The sequence below is a fragment of the Melanaphis sacchari genome, unplaced genomic scaffold (genome assembly GCF_002803265.2).
Source record: "Melanaphis sacchari strain LSU unplaced genomic scaffold, SCAv2.0 Contig20_pilon_pilon, whole genome shotgun sequence".
Taxonomy (NCBI): domain Eukaryota; kingdom Metazoa; phylum Arthropoda; class Insecta; order Hemiptera; family Aphididae; genus Melanaphis; species Melanaphis sacchari.
The window spans coordinates 5,171,204-5,190,690 of NW_020271042.1; the positions used below are offsets into that span (position 1 = coordinate 5,171,204).

General features: G+C 21.9%; 1 protein-coding gene across 2 annotated transcripts in view; it reads right to left on the reverse strand.

Moving 5' to 3' along the window:
- Positions 1-19,487, reverse strand: part of LOC112593700 (RYamide receptor-like) — a 51,548-nt gene that overhangs the window by 17,282 nt on the left and 14,779 nt on the right. The window contains exons 3-7 of one of the 2 annotated variants that reach the window (XM_025338215.1): positions 9,206-9,356; positions 7,890-8,039; positions 3,197-3,402; positions 1,788-1,936; positions 1,512-1,633 (exon numbers count right to left, since the gene is read on the reverse strand). In XM_025338215.1, coding sequence (XP_025194000.1) covers positions 1,512-1,633; positions 1,788-1,936; positions 3,197-3,402; positions 7,890-8,019 — 607 coding nt within the window. In that variant the 5' untranslated portion in view covers positions 8,020-8,039; positions 9,206-9,356. The remainder of the gene's footprint in view (positions 1-1,511; positions 1,634-1,787; positions 1,937-3,196; positions 3,403-7,889; positions 8,040-9,205; positions 9,357-19,487) is intronic. The other variant, XM_025338216.1, reaches the window with a different exon arrangement.

The following is a 19,487-nucleotide window of genomic DNA, read 5'->3' on the forward strand; positions in this document are numbered from 1 at the left end:
ATGTTTAGTATTGTTGTACATAAATGTATTAAAAATAGTTTACAGACAGTTCATAGATCTATGTATAAGACCTGAAATACGTTAATAGCATGTCACGGGATTATAACTTGTTGTCTGTTTATATTAATTGGTATTTTAATTAAGTTTTTGAATATTGATAAAATTATGGGAAATAACTCCGGTCGTGACAAACATTAGTAATATAAATATCTACGTATAATAAATAAATTAGTATATTGTATTTATATTTATACCTGAATTAAGAATATTAATAAATCGGGATAAATAATATTATAGTCTTTTCACAATAACGTCATATTATAATAGTAGCCTGTGTTATTTTATGTACAAGATGCGCCCGAGATTAAGAGAATAAAAGTGAAACATCTTAGGACAAATCTAGCAAATTAAAAAAAAAAAATGTATGCTATGAAGTTATCAAGGTAAGTGAAATATTTAGCTAAAATAAATATTTAGATAACTCGTAATTTTTTATCTGGATAAGATAAATGATAAAAAAAACAATTATCTAGATAAGTCCTAACACTACTTGTATATACAATAAGTATTTATGATATTTAACTACGATTGGACGGAAGAAAATTCATTAAAAAATAAAAATATTATTACTTATTACTCATTAGTATTAATTTATTAATATAAAACAAAAAATATTTATTTATTCTTAAGTGTTAAAATAAGGATTGTCTAAAACTTAGTGTTTGAGTTATTGTGATTTATTGATTACTATAAATTATTCTATACATCTATACTAAATCAATATTCAAAATCTGTGAATAAATCAATGGTAGTGTTGTTTCTATTGTTTTCAGTTTTTAACAATCTTGATACAAGCATATTATTTTAATTATTGTAACTTAGAACATATTTTTAATTTTCATACTCAAACATAACGTGTTAAATTAAAAATGTATGGAAATTCATCAAGGGAAATACAGCAATTGTACAGAATTTAAATTTTTTTAATTGAGTAAATTTAATTTTATTATAGTCCTTAGGTAAATTAAAATAAATAATTATACTTAAAGTGTTTAACAGATTATAATATTTGTTTTATGCATTGAATTATTTGCATAATAGTGTATGACTGATACTCTCTTAATAATCTCAAATCTTCCTGTTGAACAAAACAATGTAATATTTTCGTTAAGTTTTTCATATTGAGCATTTCATTTACGTATTTATTGCTTATTATAAATTTAATATATTTACTTTAAGTGTAAAATAATATATTATGTTGATTAAAATTATCAACGAATAAACGGTTTAACTTTTCAATCAAATTCTCATCTGTTCATTTTACCCAAATACCCAATATAAATATTACTCATTGTTGAACAATGAGGTATATCTTTTGACTGCAGTCAGTAGTGTAAACAATGTATTTCCTACATAAACCGGAAATAATGATGCATGGTGTTTAGAAACTGTTTGAAGAAACAGTTGTAATATAAAAGGGAATTCGTCATATAAATAAAATTACCACTAACCTCTATCTTCGTATTCGATAAATTCCACTCTGAGAGCAATAGCCATTGGTGTCGCAAGTACAAAAGCTATTGCCCAAATGGTGGCTATTGACATTTTTGCTCGGAATTTCGATGGTATTGCGCTGTTAACAATACGAAATAACAATAATACTAATAATAAATCATGACTGTTAGCACAACAATTATTTATACATTTTGAAATGTAATAACTAATAATTATATTGAGGTCTGTTTGTTGTGTAATATAATTTATTTTTACCAAGACAACTTACTAACCTGAGCGGACTGAGAATAGCTCTGTGCCGATCAACTGCGATCGCAGTTAGTGTAAAAATGCTCACATTTACGGAAAGTACTTGTACGAACGGACAAAATGGACACATTAAAGCAGGTAAATTCCATCGTTGCAATAAGGCAGCCTGAAACTTAATTATCATCAAATTTCTATATTAATCGTTTATTTAATCAACCATGATGTTATTTTTTTAACGCATACATCTACACCATCCAGTCTAGTATGCACTTAACTCCGGTATTGCATATTGTATTATTTATAGCTACCGTTCAATATTATATGATATAATTAAACTAACTATGATAGTTAATTACGTAAATAGGTTTGTAATTTAATTATGTTAAATTTTTATCCCAACAGGTACACCTAGAGGCTAGAATCTAGGTCCTAAATGATTATTAGTACCTATCCATGTACATAAATTTAACTAGACAAGTAGCCGAAATAAAATATGGTTTATAACTATTACATTTAAACAAATAAAAAAAATTTATATTAAAGATAAAATATAATATACATATTGTATCACTTAGACAATCATAATTCATTTATTCTCTATTTATTTCTCGTTTTGATTTATTAATTTTTGTTTTTCATTTTTAAGACAAATTTGTAGATCCTCAATTAATAAAATACTTTAATTTATTAGTTATTACACCCTTTCCTAAAATAAATATAAAAGTGTAATTTCTATCAAAACTGATAATTGTAAGTAAAATTAAATTTATTTTATAAGTTTTAACTTATGTCATTGTAAATGAAAAAAAATGTGACTACCCATATTTTTAACATTTTTTAATTCCATCAATTACTAAAACTATTTCAAAACACATATTGAATTTTTATAAGTACGAAATACGAAGAACAAATGTATATAACTCATTTGATTAATAAAATAACATCTAAAAAAATATTAAATTAAAAAAGTTTATAAATAGTTTAAAAAGATTTTCAAAATAATATTATGACTATTAAATACTTAAGAATTTCATTAAATTGTCATATCTCCATGATTATAATAACAATATAATTAAAATTGAGAATTGTACATAAATATTTTTAAATCCTTACTGTTTTTGATAGTTTTTTAAATAAAACTTTTTAATTTAAAAAAATAGTTTTATGAATTTTTATTTATTTTAATAATATTTAACTTATGTATAATGATTTTTACTGAGATATCTTTTACGGAACTATCTGTACCTACCTTATCTTTAAAGATATTTTATTTGTTAATATGGCTCAATAGTGAAACTGGTATAGCCACATGTACCCTTAATTTAAATAATGTGTTGTAGGTAGTACAAACAGAATCGGTGAATAACTGCACTTTTAATACACAGCATTACCAATTGTACATCTGTTAAATAAGTTCAATAAAATTACTTACTTGAAATGGTATTGAAAATAGGCCGATAACAATATCGGCTAATGCCAAGTTTGCTATGTACAAGTTGGTTACGTTATGCATCCGTTTACTGGACGTTACAATCCATATCACTAAAGCATTGCCAACCACTGCCATGACCGAAATTATACCATAGAACATTGACAGAAGAAAAATTATGCTTATGGGCACATCGTATAGAAATGTAGCTATAATATTAAAATAATAATAAAGTATATAAAAATTGATTGTTCTAGTTAAAAATAATAAATAAAGAAAACACGTTTTTTTTTATAATTAATTATCAATATTATAATATATATTATATTTTAATGACAACAGTTTTTTTAAACTGTTTAATGTCATAAATATAGTCTTCTATTTTTTTTTTAATGAAAATTATCTTTTTAAACTATCAAATAGATGATTTTTTTTTTTTTTTAATTTTCGATGTTTAAGCGAATAGATTTTGAGTCATTTAATTTTTCTAAAAATCCTAAGTATTCGAATTTTAATAAATACAATTTTATTCATACATATAAATATATAAAAGAAATAAAATAATAATGCCCCTTCCTTGGTAACATGCTTGGAAAATATAGCCATTTATTAATAATTTTAATAAAATAAATAACATATTTTGAATTCTTAACATTGTAAACACGTACTAAATTATAAATTTATATTATCATATTAGACCCAATTAAATATTTAAATTTAAATTAATAAGATGATTTTAGGGATTACTTCGAATTTAATGTTATTCACTTCTAAAAATTTAACTACATCAGTGGTGTAATATATGATGATTTTTGAATAAATTGTACGTGTGCATGAATTGATTTAACTAACATTTAAGTACCTAGCTAAATTTTAGAGTTATAGAATTGTAAAATATTACTTACAGCGATTACATAGCTTTGTCCAAGCGATAAAAATATATAAAATCCGGGAATGTATATATAAATACTATACACTGATGACTAATTACAGTGTTTTATAGGTATTATATTATAGTATGGAATTGTTTTATATTCATTAAGTTTTTTAAATGAACAACATTTGGATTATGACATATACTATTATAATATCAGTGCATTAAATCAGATTATGAAATAAAACATAAATCATTATAAATAGAATTGGATGGTAATAAATTATTATGATGTTTATTACCTTATAGTTATAGATTTTTATACTTATGATAACCACAAAATGTTACTTATGCGATGCTCAGTAGGTATACATATATTTTTTTTTATTATGGATACATATAATATTATAATAATGCCATGATTTTAATATCAGTAGGTAATATTTAAACAGACAAAATCGCACTAATGAATGTGCTTAATAATGTATATAAAAGTTTTTAAATTAGATACAGAAAAAAATACTTTTGTTCGTAATAGGCACAACAAGTATTAAAATAAAAAGCGGGATGCGGGATATGCAATAAAGATAAAAACAAAACGGTGTATTTTAATACGTTAACTGTTTGTAAAACAAAATGGAGAAAAAAAATCCTTTTTAACTTTTTACACCTAAAAATATACGTTTTAAATATATAAGACTGATTATTCATTCACTTATTCATTAGTCTAATTAAAAGTTTGCGTTATAATTTAATGAATATGTTTTTAAAATGCATCTCAATGTTTTCTACTCAATATATGTAATATATTTATACTTTTATTTAAAAGACAATATAACGTTATACATGTAACACAATAATATGTAATGTATACGTGTTTAAATAATAGTCTTACATTTTTTTTATCCATTTGCAAAATGGCACTATTATTACTTAGGATACGCCCTTAGTATGATGTATATATTATGAAGGACTAACTTTACTATACGTGTGGTATATCTACGTCATATGTACATTATTGTTATAGTTGTTTGTGCCTTTACAATTCTCAAGTAGAAATGCTATTGTTATTATTATAACGTTAAACTTTTTCCAGTAAGAATCTTGTATGTTGGAATTAAAAATAACAATTCATCCTAATATAAACATAATATAATAATATATGAACCAGAAAGTGGAGTAAAAAAAAGTTTTTGATGAAAGACTACGGTGGCATAAGTATACTAGAATGAATTTGAATGAATTGAGTGACGCGTCAATGAATCGCGCCTAACTATCAATAAACGGAAATATTGTTGGCGTTGAATTCGAATGAGATTGGATTATATAGTATATTATAATTTTTATATTATTTTCTCTCAAGTCACGTGCTCGAACCGTACGTTTTTTGATTTAGTAGCAGTACCTGTAACGCAACACTTACGGAACTAGAGAGAAACGTCTATGAAAAAATACAAAATTATAATAACTAAAATCTTTGGAAATCGCTACAATCCTCTCTTGCCATCCATCAACCAATCACTGGGCGTGATGCACGATCTATCACCGTTTTCGAATTATATGCACGTAATTAATTAAATTTATAAAATATTCATAAGAGTATAATATCAAATAGAAAATTATTATATGCATATAAGTACCTATATAATATATTGTTAAAATTATCAATTGTTTCTCTTTGTAATGCAAAATCTAAACTATGAAGTGTTTACGGCGAAAAATTTGTTTTAGATAATCTCTCAATCGATACGGAAAATGTCACTAGTAAGTGCACTCTTTACTTTAGACGTAAGTTATATCTATACTTACGCAAAAACACTTATTCACACACAAACTATGTAAAATTTGCCAAAAAGGCTTTTAAACGGGTAAATGATATTGATATCAATGGTATTAAATAATATTATACTTATTAAATGTATGTTATACATGCTTTATTTACCTCCAGAATTAATTTCACGAGCATGCAAAAAATATTTAAAGGCAATATTGTAATTTTAATTCATCTGATGGTTCAAGAACTAAAATATTATTACTGAATCGTTAAAAAAAAGACCAGTTGAATACGTTTTAAAAAAATATTTAAACACTTATAACATAAAAATGAATAATGCTTACAACTAACTCATTTTTAAAATAAATGAGTCCATAATAATTATAAAATTAATTATTTTGAAAACGTTTTTGATTTTTAATAGACCAAACATATAGATATATCTGAAAACTAAAAGGCTAATTGGCTGTTTAAGTAAGGTTGGCAAAGGACACGTTAATACTTACCTACACATTAATAAATAAACCCAACGAAAAGAAACCAATATGTAAATCTTGTAAACGATGGCTTGTTAGAATAAACAAATACTTGAAAGGTTTGAAAATAAAAAGAATTGATATGGATGATAAAAAACTAAGGAGAATTTTCATAAAAATATGGTTACATTTTTTTATAAAAATCAATGATTCAACTATTATGTTATCATACTATTCAATTTTATAATATTTTGACTATAATATAATATAATATTTTAAAACATAAATAGTTAACTTAATATTTGTGATTTAATTTTATATAAGTGCTGCATATGATGCTCATGGTCTAATTGTTTTACAATTTGATGTAAATAAATATTGTGGAAAATACAAATATGTTAGTATACATTTTATATAATTCATATAAATAATGCAATATACTACTATATTTCATTATATTTATGTTTGTATCAATATTATTATGATTATAAGAGAAATTTAAATAAAATTAAAACCATAATTATTTACAACACAAAATTTAAAAAAAATATATACCTATTTTGGATTTGATAATTTTACTAAAGAAATTATTTATCAGTTAATAAAGTTATAAATATTTTAAAAAAACACAAAAATCAAAAATCTAATATTTTTTGTTGATCTTGAGCCAGGTATAACAAATATAAGGATATATTTGGTGAAATATCAATATTCTATACCAATTGTATAGTATGGTGACATACATTTATAAATCTGCTGTGAATTGTCTAAATTTCTAATATTTAAATACTCGAAAGAAATAGTGTTCTAATTTGTCCATAAATTGCAACAAATCTAAAGAGTCAACTCATTATAAATAAATCAAACTAACAATAATTCACTTTTTGCCAATCCTCTAAAGGATTTTAAATTACTTATAAATTTATCGTTCTAATTTTTCACTCCAGTTCTTGATCACCTTGACTACCAGTTTAAAATATAAAATATTTAAATCATCTATTAGCTGTTTATTTGACTACTGGCTACTACAGAATTCCTTCGGTTTAGTCAATTAAAAAAATAATTAATGAATACATTAGATAAAACTTAAATTGACCTAGCAATCATGGAACTTAATAAACGAATTTATTTTTAATTGAAATTAATTTGCATAAAATTTATATTTAATAATTAATAAATAATGATGTTTTTTGTATAAATAATTAATTTGATTATAAGTACTAATAATATATAATCAATGGTAGTACGTACACATATACTTCAGACAATATTATTGTGTTTAAGTAAAATATTTGAGTCTTCAAAGATTTATAATTAATCATTTACAACTAAGATACTTATATGAATAAATCAACCGATGGTACAAAATATGGTTTACGATCAAGGAGTATTAAAATTAGTAAATATTATAAATGTTGAAGTTGCGTGAAACAAATTCTCTAAAAAGAAAATGAAAAAAAAAAATCAATACTTTTTGAAATGTAAGATTTTCCTTCTGTAGTTTTTATGCATATTTGTATTAAAAATATTAAGTTGGATAAAAATGAAGGACAAGTTCTTTTATTTACTTACGTTCTATATACAAATCCGTGTGATTAGTATAATTATTGCATCTATCTACTGCAATCGAAATGTTACTTTTTAGATTTATATTTTCTTCGAACGATTCATTGCATAAAATTGTGTAATGCATATCATCCATTTTATATAATTTTTATAAATCTGAAAACAAATTTATTAAACATTATTAATTGATAAGAATTAAACATAATATTTAAAATTACGTATTATTATTAAATTAAATTGTTAAAATTATAGTATTATAGTTAGGTATTAGATTGTTTTTTTTTTTTTAAAGTTTCGAAAGTTTTAACTCCTTGTAATGATGGTTCATATTATATCTATGAAAATATTAAAAAATCGATTATTATTTTATTTTATTTTATTTTTAAATACATTTTATTATGAATACAATAACCAAAAAAAAATCATAAGACTAAATTCTTAATTCTGTCAGATGTCAGCATAACTCCTTAAATACATATAATATATATATTGAGAGTTAATGTCATAATCTTTTCAAAGTGTTATAAAAATGGTTTAACAAATTTTAGAATAGAGTTAACAATTTTAGAAAAATACCACTTTTCAAGTGAAGATTACATTAGATTTCTTGAATAAACGCTTAACGTTAGTGAAAATAACCATAATAGTTTATGGAAAAAAAAATCCTATTTTCATATCAAGCATTTTTTTATTTTAATTTCAGTCTGATCAACCTTAATGAAATTGAATCACGCTTTTTGGAAGTACTTTTTGTCTTATTATAACTAGATACTAGATGTATAATTCTCGTTATAAGTTTTCTAAGGAGCAAGTTAATTTTATAGTCTTAGCATCAATAATACATTTCAACTGTTACATATATGGTATTTTTTTATTTTTTTATTTAAAAATAGTTATAGAAAACTGAGTTAGTTGACAACTATGGCTAATAACTACGGTAAAACCATAAATATTTTATGTGTACTATGTATAAATATTAGTTTATTTACAAGCAATAATAGTTTTTATTTTATAGCAAGGATAAAAAATACAATTTGTTGTTTAAAATATAAAAACAAACAAGCAAATCTATAAATATTTAAAAAAAAAAAAATGTTAACCATTTTATATTAATTATAAATTATTTAATATCTTATGACAAAAAAAGTAATTATTATGAATCTAGTAATTTTTTTTTCAGATTAAGATTTTACAAAACTTTGAAACATTAAAATGATTTTAAAAAAATTCTCGGAAAATATTTTCTTTTAAAACCTGTAGTACATAATATTATGTTTATATTAGGTTTGAGAACATTTAAAATATGTATAGTTTTTACATACTATTAAAATTCAGTGGCACCAGTAATTTGAATTCCGATCATAACATTTCCCGAGGAGTAAAAACATCAGATTCTTGAACGGATACTCACACATTAGTTATTGGCGTTATTGCAAATGTGATTCTATGATTTTTTCCATTAAAAACTATAATCTGTATAAATATGTTTATTATACAATTTATATTTATTATCGATATACGTTTACTCGTAATTATTTAAAACAGACGTATTTTTGGTAAGATATAATTATCAGTAAAAAAAAAAAAAAAAATAATAAATAAAAGGTAAGATTCGATGTATACATTTTGTTGATATTAAATTATTTATACGAAATTTAAATATTTAAATAACCAGAAATACTTAAATATATTATAGTATAAATGGACAAGTAACCTAAGATGATATTTTATCTCGAATTTATTTTTAAGTTCAAAATGATAATGTTAAGATTTTCTTAGCTTGAAAAACTGTTATTAATTTAAATCTGAACATATATTTTAAGTCAGTCATATTGTCCAGAAGTCTAAAATTGTTTTTGGTTTACCAGCTACCACAATATGATTTTTATAACAGATGCATATAACAAATAGTAAAATTACTTAAAAAAAAAATATTTCAGCAAAAATGTAATCACTTTTTTAAATCCATTAAACTTATAAAATATATTTTCTGACAAGTGGTATACCAAAAAAGTATATTAAATATTAATAAATGTAACTTATATTTTTAAAAGGATGTACCCTGAAATATATTTTGTTTTTTTCAATTACCATACATGTATATTACTATAGCAAAACCGTTCTTAGAATTTATTATTTTATGGTTGTGAGGTTCAAGTAAGGGTATTAGGGCACAATGGGTTCATTTTTTATAATCTATTATTATAATATTGTTATCATCAGAAATAATATATTTTTTAAAGTCATAGTATGGCTACCATACGTTAGATGTAATCAAATTGAGACCAGATTGACATGGGAACCTAATCCTTGCGTATAATATTGAAGACTAGAAGTTATTATCGGTATTGCCAGTAAATGGCATAAATGATTTTCAATGTTAAAAAATAAATTAAAATATGCAGAAGACGTTTTTAATTAAAATAGTTTATTATATCAGCATATTAAGTTAAATGAAACTTGAAACTTTTACTAAATAGTTAAATATATGCCTAGTTTATTCATTTTTATACATTAGAATACTAAAAATGCTTTTTTTTTAAAAAAAATTGAAGACATAAAATAATTAAAAATTATTTTTATTTTTTAAAAAATATTTTTAGTGTTATATTATTTAATTGTAATCTTGTAATTGCTTACAATTTTTCCTATAATTTACGATACTTGTTATTTTTATTCATATTATTCATTAAATACTATTATTATATCTGATATTAAAATATTTTTATATTTTTTATACTTATAGCCAATTGGTTTGATCGTTCGGAAATAATATATCAAATATATTTATATTTTAAATAAAATTATAAGGTATTGCAGAAATAATAATAATTTTAAAAATGTGCATAGTATAAAGTTTTTATAAACTTATATATTAATACCATTTGATTTATCATTTACATAATATATTGAATTATATATATATGTATAATGTAGATTATTTATTTTTCATCAGTATGAAAAGTATTAAATTTTTTTTTTAGTAATATACTTGTAAAATTAATATCAGATACTTATTTATTTAAAAATTATAAAAAAATAAATATTTTCAAAATAGGCTACTATTCACGTGATATTGTGTGATTGAAATTCACAACCTATACATTAAACAAAGAAAATATTTACCCACAAAAGATTATTTTTACCATGAATCACTTTTCTTATTTTTAAATTTATTTGCTTGGTAAAAAACAAAAAACTATAATAATTAACAACAGCAATATTTGAAAATAATAACAATTTTCTGATTTTAAAACATTAAAATACTTAGCTACAAAGACGTATTAATTAAACACATAACAACTGAATACTATCAAAAGTTTTATTTTATTTAAAAATTATATACAAATATACGAGGGACATTAAAGATGAATGATTTGGTTTTTGTTTTTAATACGATTTGCATATTCTTAAAAAAATAATTTTTTGTGTCTGCTACTTGTTTTAGAGGTGAAAATTTTACAATTTTAAACTTTTAAAGTGTTTTAAAGTAGATATTTGTATTTAGTAGGTACTATAATATATATATACCCCATAGAATATCTTATAATACTAGAGATAAGCTGAAAAAAAATATTTCACTTAATACCAATTTTTAATAATTTTATTTTGAAATTATTAAAAAAAATATAATGTAAAAAAATCTAAAATCAATTATAACTTTAGTAACACGGCGTGTTAAATAGGCAAATTAGCTACATATTTTATTTTATAAGCTGAACAGGTACCCCGACAAAAGTAAAGAAGTAGTAGTAGATTGACATAATCGAGAGTTTATGTTGAAGATCATTTTCAAGGTATTTCATTTAATATATACATTCATCAATTAATATACATATTTTATTATTTATTTTAGATTCTGATCGGAGTGATAAATGTATTGATTTCATAATGATGTGTGTGTTTTTTTTTTTGTGTCTGTGTACAGCATAAGTAGTCGAAATGATGCTTCAATTTCAAACTTCGGGGGTGGTTTCTGATGGCAAAGTGAATATCTTTGGTACATTATAGAGGTAAAAAGTAAACATTTTCTAACAGTTTTCAAAAAAATCGAGAAAAACAAAAAAAAAAAATGACGGAAAAACGGGAATTTTTACACAAAACCAGTTTTCGACCAAATCGATTTTTTTATATAGTTGTAATTATAATGATATAACTAATCACTGTAAATACTTGAAATTTTCACCAAATTTTTATGTTAAAATTATCTATAAACTGTTTAATTTTCAAAATATTTTGACTTTTTTTGAGCTATTTATAGACAACTGAAATTATCGATTTTTATGAGAATTTTTTTTTTTTTTTGAAGTGTTGATAAAAAAATGTTGAAAATTTAATACATGGTTTCTTATGAGTTGTTCTTATTGTAGCTAAAAAAATTAAAAATCGTCCATCACAATTTTTTTTTATAAACGTTTTTAGTTCAAATATTTACAAAATCTATCGAAAACGCGAAAATTTGTAAGTAATTTTGAAGTTGAAAAATCATAACATTTTTTGTGTTTATAACTAAGGATTAAAATTATAATACTCTATGTTTTCCCTAAGTTTTCCTCCAAGTACTATAGTAAAAACTCAAAGCATCATTAAAGGAAAAATTTTAAGTGCGTTTGAATTTTAAATTTTTACGAAATAGCGTAACGATAACGATTTATCCTCAAACGATTTTAAATATTTGTGAATATTCAAAAAAGTATAAGTCGTAGATACTTGAATATTTTACTAGTTATTTAGATTGGCATTTTCTTTATATGATTTAATTTTCAAAATATTTTAACTTTTTTGAGCTATTTATAGACAACTGAAATTTTCAATTTTTCTGAAAAGTTTTTTGTAAAGTGTTTATGATATTTTTTTGGCCCAATCAAAATACTTGAACATTTAATACAAAATTCCTCATAAGTTATTCTTATAGCGATCAAAAAATTTTAAGAATACATAGGCACAATTTTTTTTTTTATTAGCATTTGAAGTTCAAATATTGATAAAAATTCGTCAAAACCATGAATATTTGCAAACTATTTTGTTGGTATAATTCATAAAAATTAATAATTAATTGATTAACTAAGAATTTTGCAAATGCGTTCTAATTGAAAAATAAAATATTTGTCACCTCTTAATGTACAGCAGAGCGGTACCCACTTGCCCGCTTTTTTTTATTATTATTATTTTTTATGTATATACTTATATCAATTTTATTAAATTATAAATATTTTTATCAATTCTTCTATAATATATTAATTATATAACAATATTATATTATATGATTTGAAATTTGAACTATATAAAATTATTTATTGCTATTATAAAATTACTTCTATAATTCATACTGGCGATATGTGTGCTGGCGATATTTATTCCATGTGGTATTTTACTGGCGATATTTTGTCGGCGATTCAGCTGAAAATATAATGATAATTTTATTTTAAACAATTTATTAAATGTACTTTATTTGTTTATTTTTAAGTACGGTATGATACTTTTTTTAAAATCTTAAATACCACCTACTTTAAAAGAATAAATTACGTTACACGAATAAAAAATTAAAAATATTACACAAGTAATGATGCATGTGTTTTAAGTTTCAGTGCATCTCGGAGTAAGCCAAATATCATTTCCTACCTACGAAATTACTGGGAGCTTGCATTTAGTTATCTAATTAAATATTTACTGTTTTGCATCTTCTAGAATATTATCTAGTAATCTTGGTTATTGTTATTCTTCGTTTAAGTATCCGATGTAAGCAAAATTAAAACTAAAAATATCTATAAAAGAAAATTGTGCTTATATTATATAGTTTTTTTATAATTTTTTATTTAAAAATTAGGTATTTATGAAGAATATTGTATTCAATTTTGAACCTTAAGCTATAAAAATTGAAATTTACATAAAATTTGAACAGAAAAACAATCTATAAATGTTTGTAATCCTTGAGGAATTTTAATAAAATTCAAATTTAAGATCTTCATACATTATTTTTATGTATTTACGCAGTATTTTTAATTTTAGTAATGAGAATTTATAAGGTTTATTGTTGAAATTTATAAATGAGTGAAGGTCGTTTTAGTTGAATCTTAAATGTATAGATTAATTCGGAGTTACACCTAGATCAATGCATTGAAATTTATAAAATACTAATTTATTTTAGTTGCAATATAATAATATAATTTGTACCTCATCATTATATCATTTTAATATGTAGATACATATTTGAATAACTGCTAGTTTTTTGCTATTATAATTTTTTGGTGATGGTTTATTTAATCAATGTTAAGACTATTAGACTAATCAGCTTAAAGTTATATTTGCCTAACGATCCGAACTCGAACTTGAAATTCAATTGCTATAGAGTAATTTAAACAATATTTTTTTCCCATTTTGGAGTTTGATTCCACTATAGACTTATCGATGAATACTTTTTTAGATATAATTTAATAAGTACATTGATTAAGAGTTGAATAATGATTGCTGGATAGTGTTCGTTTAATTTATAAACATTCACACCTATTAAGTTCGTCCACTGATGCATTTTATGAAATCCTCATCGATTACTTGTATAGAACAAATAATAGATTTTGAATTTTTTCATATTAAATCCTAAAATAAATTTAAAAAATGAATTTAATAAAAATAATAATATTTGCATCATGTTTTATTTTTAGTTTATTATTGATTAATGATATGATTTATCTATTAATTTATTATCAAAACATTTAATTTAAATATTTCAAGTATGTACAGTTCAATTAATATACCAGTAGAAATATACATACATACTTTCTGTAAGCACTATTTGTAGTAGGATTAATTCATTTAATTAATATTTAAATATTTTTCAAATTTTAATAGTAATTTAATACATATTTAAACGTTATGTTTAGTGACAACGATAAATAAGTATAGGACTATTTATGAAACAGACGTGTAAGTAAACCATCTTTTAATTTTCAGTTTTGTTTTTTTTATTATTATCATTAGTTAGTAACTAATTAAACAATTGTACTTTTCTATATTTATACAGAAAACTTTTTATCATGGCAGAGCTGAACTATATAAAAATAAGCTAGTTATCTTTATTAATATTTTGAGTGATTATTTAATTTTTTTATTTAAAATGGTTTTTTATTTTGTGTATTTTAGTTACTAATAGATTTTTTTAAGGAATTTAAACTGTTTATTAGTGAAGTTGCCTTGCTGTATTTTTTTTCATACTATTATTCCATGTATAACATTTTAGAATATTTTTATAAATAGATTCAAATATTGTGTTAGTATTAATTGAACAATTTTAAAAATAAATTATTTTAATATTACTTATATCGAGTATGTTACGTAATTTTTTAAAATAATATATAAAATCTTTTTCGAATGCGCGTTATCAAAGTTTTAGTGTGAGATGTTCATTTTAAGTGTTTGTCATATATTACGGTCACATTTGTATTATACGTGACTTCATATAATTCTCAGAGACTTTTTTTCTGTATTTTAATTTTTGTTTTTATCGAATGTATATTAATGTAACTGTAATATAATTTTAACTGGAAAATAAACTTTGGTTAATGAAAATTCTATATAGATTATTGATAATTTAATAATAAACTATTTTTGGTATACCATTCATAAACATTTGATAATTCTAAATTTGCTTTAGTTTCTCCCTCATTTCAATTATCATTTATTATCTACCTTCAACAAATAGAACTAAATCATCAGCGAAAGCAATTATACTTCTGTTTATGTCTAATTCTATTTATCCATTTGGATAAATTCAGAATAGTATAAAATCTAAAACCTTTCTGAAAGAGGGGGGAGGCAACGTATACTAAAGTCTTTGGATTACTTGCTAGTTCATTCATTTTTACTATTTGAGGTATATTATATAGAAATAATTTAAACCAATATTAAAGGTATTTTTTTCTATAAGTTTTTCTAATTTATATAATAAGAATTTGAGTTACTTAATCAAAAACATTTTGCTATATTTAAAAATACTAAAAATGTACCACTATTAAGTGAATTATAAGTTAAATTGGCCAAGCACGTTATATCATCCCCACTACTAATATGTTCATGCAAACAAAATCGCATATAATTTATAGCATTTTTATACGTTAAATATTTGTAACTAATTTTTTGCTAACTTATTTGGTACTTTAAATATTACAAAAACTAACGTGTTTGGGTAACAATTTGTAAATTCTTTTATATTTTTTGTTTAAAAAATGGATTTTTATTCCTGTTTTTACTTTTTTACTGTAAAATATATCATTAACATAGTTAAATTTGTTCTTAATATTTATAAATACAACTAAATTTGATTAAAATTATTTCTATAAGTCTTATATAATACAAATCCGTCTGTTTTAAAATTAATTTACATCTTTCATGCATACAATTAGTTAATACAATACAATCTATATATTGTATAGTATTATTTAATATACTGGTAGTTAATTATTGAATGCAATTTTTTTGTATTACAAATATTTTAAAATTATTAATAATTGAAAATACATTGGCATTGATAATTATGAAATTATTAATTTAATATTATTGTTTGTTTCATAAACAATATAACAATATTATATTTAATTAAATTACGAGAAAATTAAGGTAAAAAAAAAAAAAAAAATAAATAACTGAAATTACAACAAATACCTACCTATTTTAAATTATGCCAATCATTTTCATTTCTGATTCTGTAGACTCTGCATTGTTCATTCTTGTGTATTGGAACATCCGAATAATTTATTCATTCAAATTTAAATCTCTTGTTTTTTACTATTTTTTCAATTTCCAAAACAGGACTCTTCTATATTTTTTTAAATCTTCGTTAATATATAACTTTATGAATGGTTAATCTTCACTTTTTTGTTAAGTTATTAATTTATTTTTCTTACTTAATGATAATAGTTTATTTTTATCTTCTTTAATTGAAAATAAAACTATTATCTCTATATCTATTTAATGTTGTAATGATAACTTTTGTGCTTTTTTCATGTCAAATTTTTTATTAAATTTATGTGATATCATCTAACTTTAGTTTTACAATCTTCATTAGAAGCTATTGTTGTACCAACTATTTTAACAGCATTTTCCAAGATTCTTTTATATTAATTCTTTTATTTCGATTTACTATACTTGACCTTCTGTTGTTATTTAATTTTTTTCAATGAAGTATTTGATTTAATTTCGATCTCTGACCTGGTTTATTTTATCAAACATTTTACTTACTGTATTATTAAATTTACCGAATTTGTTTCATATACTAAACTGAAGTTAGTTTCAAGGCATTTTTTTTTCTTTATTTAAGTCATATACTACTTTTTTATTGCTTCATTTAATCATGAAATCATAATATATCATTTTCATTTGTTTTTGGCATTTTAAACATTAAAAAAATATATATTTTTTTTTATTTAATATTTTTTGCAATAATAGTGAGTTTTGATTTTGTAATTGTTCGTTTTAGAGCAAATAGCAATATTTTTTTTTTTAACTTAAAAAATATATTGTTATTTTTAAGTGAATGCGTGAAAAGCATATTTTTCTTCGTTAGGTATGATTATTAGGATGGCGTGAATAGATATGGTATCAAATTTCTTCAACATGCTTCAATTATTTTGTTGTGGTTACTTGATATGTGTGACAAAATATTATTAAAGAAATATTAAAAATATCGAAAGATATTGTTATACTCTTTTAGGAAAATATAGTATTGTATTTCTTAATCAATATTAAATAGCGTTTAAATAAAAACTAAATTTTTAAGTATATTTTATTACTTTCAAATTTATGATTTAACTAATTATAAATATGTATATATTATTATTTTGATCTGTTTTTAATTACTTAATTATTATAAAAGATTAATTAGATTATTATAGATTATAATTGATCACTGTTAAAGTGCAGCGTGTTATAAAATGATTCAAGAATAGTTTTATTTTTTAATTTATTAATTTAGGTTTTATTCAAGATTATATTAAATTATTATACAATAATTTATAAAATGTTATAAAATTGTAGAAACGTATTAAATTTTGATTAATTTAGTTTATTGGATTCAAGATGCTTGTAGAAAAAATATAGGATGGGGTTATGCATGTAGCTGGACAAAGGTTGACAAGCATATCAATATTTAGGTAACCCATCTCTGAAACAATAAATTTTACATTTGAACTTTTCATTGTTTTTAATCTACATCAAGAAACAGAGCTACAATTAATATAAAAACAAAATCGTCAAAAAAAAAAAAAAAAACGAATACTAACTGAACTCGACAATAGACCTTGCCCGTTTCATACACTAAAGTGTTGTTAATTAAATTTGCACTATTATATATAGTCTAACATTGAGTATAATGTGTGGAGAATTAGAACTCTTATAATTTTTTTATTAATTAAATAATTATCTAGTACCATATTAAAATAATGTTGTACTAAACATAAATTTATATTTTGTGTACATAACTAGTAGGAATATTATTATAGTTTCATGTATAAAATATTACAAAAAATAAACAAAGAATATTTAGTTATTTATTAATTTATGTATTATGAATTAAATTTATCAATTTTAAATTATCTAAACGAAATTAAACAAGTAATATTTATATTTATTTAATTTGTACATTTAGTTAACAGTTTAATTGGTTTGAATTACTAATTATTAGCGTATGTGTAATATGTATAATGAGTAAAATATACGTAAACATATATATGCCGGTGGTTTATTTGCTTTTATGGTGTTTATTATAGTAATGTGAATCTAAAAATATTTCCAAAAAGAAAATATAAGTTTTTTTTTTTTTAAATCATGAGTATTTACTTAATACTGGTATATTAAAATATTGTAGGGTTATAATTTAGTAAAATATAATCTAGATACGATTGTAGCTTTATTTTAAATTTTAAATACTATAGATTATATACAATATATATAATTTTATTGTTCTTTATTAGTATTCAATACAAAAGCTATTGTTATGATAATAGCTTAATATTAACAACAACTATTTAAATTAAAGTTTTATATATTTACAATTAAACATTTTCTAAAGTCAGAATCTAATCTATAAAAAATTGGTTTTTTCTTTTCGAAAAAGTGATATAATTGGATTCTAAGATTTTGATTTTATATTAAAGTTATGCATTAACCATAAGACGCAGTTCTAACTATATGAATTAACAGCTTGGTTTACCAAACTTTATGAGTGGCATATGCTGTATATATTTAAACTTAAAGAAATATTAGATGCAGTTCTTAAACAGATATTCGGAAGTATAATGATCCATGAATAATTAATAAATATTTTCTTTTGTCATGATTATTAAATCATTGTTAGTTTTAGATAGTATCAAATTAGTAACAGGTGCTAAAATAAATATAATATTATATTATATCGTGGAATGTAACTGATACTTAATTCATAATATATTATGATTCATTATATTGAAGTTTAAATAAGAAGTATGTTTTTTTGATTTATGTATACTTAGTATCTATTCTATTGGTGTTCGTGCGCCTTGTTTCAAATCAAGTTTATATGCAACCAATAACAAAATATATTAAATTTATTTTAGACAAATTGGTAACTGACTA